General features: G+C 34.1%; 2 protein-coding genes across 2 annotated transcripts; both read right to left on the minus strand.

The window, feature by feature from the left end:
- Positions 1–1,336: 1,336 nt before the first annotated feature.
- On the minus strand, positions 1,337–5,127 carry LOC106768564 (elongation factor G-2, chloroplastic). The gene is made up of 4 exons (XM_014653788.2): positions 4,884–5,127; positions 3,101–4,515; positions 2,119–2,631; positions 1,337–1,745 (listed from the first exon to the last, which is right to left on the minus strand). The coding sequence occupies exons 1-4, from the start codon at positions 5,125–5,127 to the stop codon at positions 1,578–1,580; spliced, it is 2,340 nt and encodes a 779-aa protein (XP_014509274.1). The 3' UTR covers positions 1,337–1,577.
- A 2,341-nt stretch (positions 5,128–7,468) lies between these two features.
- LOC106766297 (21 kDa protein) lies at positions 7,469–8,302 on the minus strand. The gene has a single exon (XM_014651035.2). It carries the CDS (start codon positions 8,214–8,216, stop codon positions 7,641–7,643), a length of 576 nt encoding a protein of 191 aa, XP_014506521.1. The 5' UTR covers positions 8,217–8,302; the 3' UTR covers positions 7,469–7,640.
- Between the last annotated feature and the right edge of the window lie 949 nt (positions 8,303–9,251).

The following is a 9,251-nucleotide window of genomic DNA, read 5'->3' on the forward strand; positions in this document are numbered from 1 at the left end:
TAATTGAGATTTTCACACAAATACGAGGACCAATGAAAGTATTAAGTCATTTTTTTACCATATTGAAAACGAAAGATGTATGATGAAATTAAACCAGTATGTACCTTGTTAATTTTAAGTTTGTTGATATGTGTCATGCTTTTTGCTTTTGCTCAATTTGATTGATGTGATTTTTGTATTGATGTTTTATACCCGCATCAGGAGTGAACAAAAGATTTGCAAGAAAAACAGAACTAAGATAGGACTAGCCAGAGCTTTCACAATGAAAGATACTGCGTTGGTCAAAACGGCAAAATGTTATAAAGATTATGAACCTCGTATTCAGACTTTCAATAAATGCACTTACAGAGCACCCCCAACTCAGACACATTCAAGAAACCAAATGAAGCCAAGAGCCCTAATTTGAATGGATAATGATATTTAAACAACATTTTTTTTTATAATATTTGAACATCATTTACGTGTAATTCTGTGATTGGTTCAAAATTATTCCACAATCAACAATAATAATCATAAACACTACTATGGACCAATCACATAATGACACATAGATGATGTTCAAATGTTGTCAAAAAATTATTGTCTAAATATTATTATCCAATTTGAATTCCAACCCTCAGATTTGAATGACGACAGCCACCAAAACCCCAAACCACAACTGCTTCGACTTCAACGCTTGTCCAAAAAACAGTCTGCCAAAAGACCTGAAGCTCTTTCATGGAAGGAGCTTAAAACAGGTCAAACGCAGTTAGTTATTGTCCAACGTTGTATACGTTTTCTTCAGTTGGAAACTATATACTTAGATAAAGCTTCCTAATTTTGGTAGTTGCTGGTTTGGCTTTTAGTTAATATTGTAAGATTTGAGAAACCATAGACCAGTGCCATTTCTGGCGTTTTGGCTGTCTATATGGGAAAGAACATTGGGTTCCCATTAGGGCGAAACAAAATCTGAAAATTAGTTTTACGTTTCTTGAATTAAGGATGGGACTCCAAGTGATTTTTCCTTTACAATTCTTAGCTATTTTGTGTTTTTTTTTTCTTTTCTTAAGATAAATTTTTTGCATTATAGTATTTTTGACTTCAAATTCAAACTTTTACACTATTAGTTAATCAAATAATGTTTGCTTATGTATCATTTTTGGCATCAAATGGAGATAGTGCCCAGAACTAGGTAATTAAGTTGCCAAAATCACTCAGTATGTACTGTTATACACACCTTCGAAAAATCATCATGTCACGTGGACACATTCGATCTGTAGTTTTTACTGAAAACAAAAGATAGGAAATAATTTTGGGTTCTCGGAATGGTTTTGCGAATCCAAGTTAGCACGCTTTGTTTTTCGCCCAAAACAACAAAAAATGCATTGTTATTGGCCCCATATCATTTCATTCTCTCTCGAATGTGGAAGAAAAATCGTCTCCTATTTTTCTTCTGAAATTATAGTTGGCTAACCTTGTATTTGTACAAGGAAAATTTCAATAAATAAATACCAAAAACAAACCCAACTATTTGACAATGAACACAATACGGCTATCAAAAGGTAAGAAATTCCTTGTTGGGAGACCAAGCAAAAACACTAAGCGGTAACTTCTTGCTCTTTTGAGGCAAGTTGGTTCTGAATGTGTTGTGGCACCACATCAAACATGGCTAATTGCATTGTGTAGGATGCACGGCCCTTTGTCATCCCCCTAAGTGTGCTAACGTACTGGAACATCTCAGCAAGAGGTACCAGGGCATCAACAACCTGCGTATGTCACCAACAAAAGCAAGAAAGGAATAAAGTCCAGCTCCAATCCAAACTAAAAGCAAAAAAAAAAAAAAAACATGAGCATTGTCCTCATTCACCCTATTCACATGTATCCATACGGTCTTTTTCTGAGATTATGATAGGTGAGGTTGGGAGGATTTTTTTATCCCACTTTTCCTTTATTTCCATTTTGGGTGTTGTTCCATAAATTAGAATTGTGCATAAAATATTTTAATTTGGAAATGTCGATCATTTTAAGACAAACAATACGGCACAAGAACTTTCGAGCAGTACCTTCAAATTTAATATAACAATCCAACAAGGAGAAGTTTAATAGGATAATCCAAGAGAACCAAGTTACTAAACTTACCTTTAGGCCACCAGGTTTGTCACCAAAACTGTTGATCTGACCTCTTCTTGAGTTGAGATCACCAATTACATCACCTAGATGTTCTTCAGGAGTAACAACTTCAACCTTCATTATAGGCTCAAGCATCCTCGGTCCAGCTTTTCTAACTCCTTCCCTAAATGCTCCTCTTGCTGCCAACTGGAATGCCAACACACTCGAATCTACATCGTGATAAGAACCATCTACAAGTACCGCTCGTACATCAACAACTGGAAAGCCAGCAAGCACACCGTTGCTCATGCACTCTTCCAATCCTTTCATCACCCCAGGAATGTATTCTTTTGGTACAGCACCTCCTTTGATTTCACTCTTGAACTCATATCCACTACCTGGATCCATGGGTTCAAACCTTACTGTGATATCTGCAAACTGACCTTGTCCACCTGACTGTTTCTTGTGCACATATTTCACTTCTGAGATTTTGGAAATGCTTTCCCGGTAGTTTACTTGGGGAGCACCAACATTAGCTTCCACCTGCGTTAACAAATATAGATAATGTGATTTTCCCAAAATTATGTTATTGCTACATAATCCTTAAAATATGTAAAAATAATTTAGCATAAAACTACTAAAGGAAGAGAGACATGGGGATAAGAAAAGTTCACGCCAAGGGAACAAGTCTATAAAAAAGGAAAGGAATAGTACACCAGACAAACTGATGCTTTATCAGATGATACATAGAGATTTTATCAAGGGTGGTTCTGTATTCCATTGTTCTTATTTTACAGATAATAGTGAAAATTCAAAGTGCAAGCAAACAGATTCCGCTACAGTCTAATGTGATAATGTGCATGTTTATTTACCATTATTACTTCTAATCGTAACCATTTCATGCACAGCATCAAGGATGGATTTAAGAGTTAAAAAGACAAAAACAGCTAATAAAACACAACCATGCTAGCCGATCATTGAAAATTCTCAAAAGAAATGAATTAGAGATTACCTTAAATTCCCTTTTGAGCCGATCAACAATGATTTCAAGATGTAATTCTCCCATCCCTTCAATCACTGTCTGGTTTATCTCTTCATCACGGGAGAAGTGGAAAGAAGGGTCTTCCTGTGCAAGCTTGATTAAACCAGTTGCCATCTTGTCAACATCAGCTTTAGTCTTGGGTTCAATTGCAACCTTAATGACAGGATCAGGGAAGTCCATCCGTTCGAGCACGATCGGATGATCAGGGTCACACAATGTTTCACCTGTTATAGTATCTTTCAAACCTGCGAGAGCGATAATATCACCTGTCAAAGCCACTTTAACATCCTCTCTGCTGTTTGCATGCATTTCTAGTAGTCTACCAATTCTCTCCTTTTTCCCTTTGTTTGCATTGAGTACGTAAGACCCAGCACCTAGCTTTCCAGCATACACCCTGACAAATGTAAGGGAGCCTACAAATGGATCACTCATGATCTTGAAAGCTAATCCAGCAAAAGGTTCATCATCACTTGCTATCCTCTCTATTGCCGCTTCTGGGTTTTCTGGGTCACTGCCCTTCATTGCTGGCAAGTCAAGTGGTGATGGTAGATAATCAACTACAGCATCGAGCAACGGTTGGACACCCTTGTTTTTGAAAGCCGAACCACACATCACTGGCACAAAACTGGCTGATATGGTTCCCTTCCTAATTAATTTTTTTATAGTTTCCTCATCCGGTTCAATTCCTTCTAGGTAGTTCTCCATAGCCTGGTCATCTAACTCAACTACGGTTTCTATCAGCTGGGATCGGTAATCCTGAGCCAGCTCTTGAAGATCTTCTGGAATATCTACAATCTCAAACTTGGCACCCAGCTCTTCTCCTGACCAAACTATAGCTTTCATCCTAACAAGGTCTATAACTCCCTTAAAACTATCTTCTGAACCAATCGGTAACTGAATTACAAGTGGTTTAGCACCCAAATTTGTTACTATCATGTCTCTTGTTCGATAAAAGTTTGCTCCAAGACGGTCCATTTTGTTGACAAAACAAATTCGTGGAACCCCATATTTGTCTGCCTGCCTCCACACAGTCTCTGATTGTGGTTCCACCCCAGCAACACTATCAAACAAGCATATAGCTCCATCCAACACCCTAAGAGCTCGCTCCACTTCTAAGGTGAAGTCGACATGACCAGGAGTATCAATAATGTTGATCCGGTGCTTATTCCAGAATGTAGTGGTTGCAGCAGAAGTAATGGTAATCCCTCTTTCTTGTTCTTGTTCCATCCAGTCCATGGTTGCAGTTCCCTCATGCACTTCTCCAATTTTGTAGTTCCTTCCAGTATAATACAAAATTCGTTCAGTCGTAGTAGTCTTTCCAGCATCTATGTGAGCCATGATACCTATATTACGATAATCCTTCAACGGAACACTCCTCTTTGAGTCTGGAAGCAAAGTTAAAAAGAGTCATTTCCAAAAGGATGAAAGAAACCCAACCACATTTCATAGTCTTAAAAAATAAAATTGGACAAAAATACGAAAAACCATTTACCTTTAAAGATACCTTATCTCACTTAAAATCTCAATTGAACACACAAATAACGGTTTTCTCCCTAATATCACAACCGAAGCCGAAATTCAAGAATAACCCATATATTAAGCATGATACAAAATTGAAACAAACCCAAAAAGCGGAGGAAACTTTAGAAAAAGAAGTTTCATTCGTTCAAAACATTAGATTAGTCGCGAAGCAGAAAGAAAGTTAAAAAAGAAAGAAAATTTAAGAAATTATTAGAGAAAAGGAGATGAATACCATCAGCCGCCATGGCGAAAACAGAAAAGGGTCTTCTGGGAGCGTGTTGGCGTGGAAAGGGAGTATTGGAGTTAATGCGTGTGCTCCCGAAAAAGTGTGAGAGGGAAGAGGAAGTGAGAGAGTGAGAGGGTCGAGGGCGAAAACCCATGAAGCGAAGCGGAGAGAGAGGGGTTGGTCTTCTCTGAGACCCATTGAGGTTGCAAAGAGTGGTCGTCGCCACCCTCAACGATGACTCTGCCGCCATATTTTGAGCTTCTTCTCCTTCTCTGTTCTGTTATGTTGCAGTGTTTGAGATAAACAAACCCACACACTCACACCCTGGCCTCAAGTTCTCGGTAAGGCCTAGGAACAAGATAGCCTGCACTTTATTATATATATAAAAGAAATCATTTATTAAGGTATATATAAAATTATAGCTTTTTCTATTTAACGACCAGAAATAAATTTAAAAATTTATTAATTTAATATGCAATTAGCTTACATGGTTTGAGTTTTTAGCTATCTATTTTTCATGGTTGGAAAATAAAGGCAACGTGGATAACAATTAGCCCTCTCCTTGGAGTATCTTCTCTTCCAAAGGATTCAACTCATCATGGCCTTATATGAACCACTACTTATCACACCATATTGCCATTTTCCTTTTATCTTTACTTGGTGTTAAATACCGTCTCAATCATTATTTTTAGTTTTATACATTTTTAATATATATTTTATTGTTGGCTAGAGTTTATTATAAATTATAAAATCAGAAAAGAGACTTACAAAATCAAAATGAAATCTTAAATCAAACAATAATAAAGTTATTTAATAATGGACAATGTATTGAGAAATGACCGTTAGATATATTATTAATATTTTAAAAAAGTGTCACGTAATTTATCCATTAGAATATTTTCTTTTAAACGGATACTATGTACTTTTATTTCACACCTAGATTTCTTTTTATTTTTCTTAAATTTCTTTTCAACTTTGTCTTCTAACATTCTTTTAAATTGTTTTTAGTAACTTTTGTTTATACAAAACTTCACGTTCCAGTTACTTTAACAATAACACATCTTAGATAAAGTAGTTTCACAGCTCTTTTAGTTTATAAACTAGTTTTAAATTTGTATTTACACATATAGTGATGTTTCTACGTATATTTATTAAAAGATATTTGTATATTTTTAAAAAAATATTTAGGAATTGAAGGAAGAAATAATAAATATTTTTAAGTTTATAATTAAGCTTTGAATAGAATTAACTTGAAAAAAATATTTATAAATTTAGAAAATCAATATATCTATAAAAATATAAATAATAGACTTTATAAAAATACATAAGAGCAAAACATATGTAAAAATAGATAATTCTCTAGAAATATAAAGGATGTAAAAATATATAAAGTAGAATCATTAAAAATACAAATCAATATACAAAAAATTGATATAATGTAGACTTGTGTATATAGACAAACTTGTCTAATGTATATTACAATATTCATCTAATAAAAAATTGATAAAGTTGTCTATTGTCTATTAATAGACTCGTCTAATATGTGTTAACTCATATTGTTAGAGTCCTCTATAAGTGTGTGAAGAAACTCATTTAATGTGTGTTATAAGACTCATAATCAATATACAACATATTTATCTAATGTGTACTCTTAGATTTATCTAATTAATGTATGGAATGACTCATTTAATTTCCTTTTATTATACTTCTCTAATAAGTACAGACTCGTCTAACGTATATTGTTGGACCCGTCTAATATTTTTTGTTATATTCATATAATCAATATATGAACAACTCGTATAATGTGTATTGCAAAATTCATTTAATCAGTAAATGAATAGACTTGTCTAATGTATATTAGTAAAGTCGTTTAATCCATATATATATATATAAATAACTCGTCTAATGTGTATTGCTAGACTTGTCTGTACATTGTTAGACTCGTCTAATATTTTTTGCTTTACTTCTAATTAATGTCTTCGTAGACTTGTCTAATAATTTTGGTAATCTCATCTTATCAACGTACGAAATGGTTTGTTTAATATTTTTTATATCATCTAATTATTGGATGGATAGTATCGTCTAATTATACTGTTATACTTGTGTAATTTTTATGTTATATTATTCTAACTAATCAATGTATGCAAATACTTGTTTGATATGTATTGTTAGACTCATTTAATCAATACATCAATAAACTCATCTAATATGTATTGCATAATTTATATAATCAGTATATGGATACACTCGTATAAGTATATTGTTAGACTCATTTGATCAGTGTATATTCAAACTCATGTAATGTGTTTTGTAAGATCGTTTAATGAGTATATAAACTCGTTTAATATGTATTAATATACTCATTTAATATGTGTATAAACATATTAAGCTTGTCTAATATTTATTGTTAGATTCGTTTAATGTTTTTTTGTTATATTCATTTAGATAATGAACAAACTCATCTAATGTTTTTTTTGTTATGAATCATTCAATTATTTAATGGGTTTGAGGCAAAGATATAACCAGAAGCTCTTTTTAGCAGTCACAAACAAGAAATTAGCAAGTCCTTTTCCCTTTAATGAAAACGCCTTCAAAATCAGAAATTTATTAATCACGAATACAATTGAACCACACAAATTACATTTACACTTACACAGCATATGCATGCATTACATAGGGCAAAATGAACATAAGAAACCACATGCAGACTTATTATTATTAAGTGGAAAAAATGAATGTTTTAAGCAGACATGATAATGGCGTCTAAGTGCGGTACTTGGAGGCAAAGCGATTAACCAATGCAAGAGCATTACTGGTGACTTGAGAAGCATCGACAACCATAGGTTTAATGGAAGACTTGAAATTAGCATCATTAATGCTGTCAAGACACGTGTCCTGACAAGTCATAGCAGCACTAACCCAAGTCTGAATATTGCTGATGTGCAACCGGGAATCCTTCCCCTTACCCAGGAGGTCCAGTTCCTTCATAGATCGGTTAAGATTGTCCACACTATCATTCATGTTCTCTATGCAATCTTGCACCGCATTGTACTCTCTTGCTTGCAGTCCCTTCGTCTTCTTCATCTTCTCAAGAGACGATACGCATGATCGAGTCTTGGATACGCTCACGCTCATGGCAGTGCTGGCTAGTTCTTCCTCGCTCGGCCTAATCTTGCTGGCGTAGCCTGAGAGGCTTTCAACGCACGCCACGGGGTACCTTGTCGCCTTGCATGAGGACTTGATGAAGTCTGTTGTCGCAGTTGCGGATTCGGCGGTGGTAGACATGTGAAGGAGCAGATTTAGAATGAGCAGAGAAAGACATAGTAGCTTTGTTGCCATGCTTAGGATTTTTGTGAAGAATGGAGAGTCTTACGATGAATGATCTCTTATATGTAGTGGTGAAAATAGAAGAAGGATTGCATGCACAGTTCTTAGGTTGCCTAACACTGATTTACCATCTCTCGTCCACGCCTCCACGGCATTGACTCACTTTCTTTGCGATTGGATTGGGACCAAATCGATAAATCAATAATAAAAGGAGATTTGGCAGTGAAGGCTAGACAACAAGTTGCAAGTTGCAAGAGTCGGAACTTTGAAACTGTCCATTCATCAACGGATGTTCCAATTCGATACCCATCTGCTAAACTTTCAAATGATATTCTTAATTTTTTTTTATAAACTTTTTATTTCCCTTTAAATTGAATTTTCTATTTTTATATTTCTAATATTACGGAAACTAATTCATTATTTGTATGTTAGAACAAAATATTAAATTACACAATTGCATCCTGTCCGTAACACTGAGATTTCATGCTATAATTCCCCCACATTATACCTAGATACCCATCTATTCGAATTAAGAATTTAATATTAACATACATGTCAAATGTGATTTATCACATAATCAAAACAAAATCAAGCATAGTCATCTATTAGGTCTTGTTAACTTGAATAAATTTGGAGGAGAGTAATTGAGAGGATTTGAAGGTATTTTTTTTTTTGTTTATTTTTGAATAGATTTGGTGGTAAGTGAGAGTAGATTTGAAAGTAAAATTTGTGAGAATTAGTATAGGATTTAATTTATGTGACAGATTAAAAAAATTTACTTCTAAATTCATTCTCACTTACCTCCAAATCTATTCAAATAAACAACAAAAAAAATTTATCATCAAATCCTCTCAAACTCTCCTCCAAATCCATTCAAGTGAAGAAGCCTTAAAGTCAAAAAGTATTGTACAAAGTGGTATATATACATGACTAACTCAAAAATGAATTTTAGGTCTCAAAAAGAAATATATCTCAATTTTTTTTACCATTAATATTACTTTATTAAATTAATTACAAAATTATGTTTAACAAAAAAAGTCTCAATTT

This window comes from Vigna radiata, chromosome 7 (genome assembly GCF_000741045.1).
Source record: "Vigna radiata var. radiata cultivar VC1973A chromosome 7, Vradiata_ver6, whole genome shotgun sequence".
NCBI classification, from domain to species: Eukaryota; Viridiplantae; Streptophyta; class Magnoliopsida; order Fabales; family Fabaceae; genus Vigna; species Vigna radiata.

Excerpts from the sequence above, each read along its gene's own strand:
- LOC106766297 (XM_014651035.2), bottom strand. The coding sequence starts at position 8,216 with ATGGCAACAAAGCTACTATGTCTTTCTCTGCTCATTCTAAATCTGCTC.
- LOC106768564 (XM_014653788.2), bottom strand. The coding sequence starts at position 5,127 with ATGGCGGCAGAGTCATCGTTGAGGGTGGCGACGACCACTCTTTGCAAC. Across the intron at positions 4,516-4,883 it reads TTTCGCCATGGCGGCTGATG|ACTCAAAGAGGAGTGTTCCG; the intron begins GTATTCATCTCC and ends CTTTGCTTCCAG. Across the intron at positions 1,746-2,118 it reads ACAAACCTGGTGGCCTAAAG|GTTGTTGATGCCCTGGTACC; the intron begins GTAAGTTTAGTA and ends TGACATACGCAG.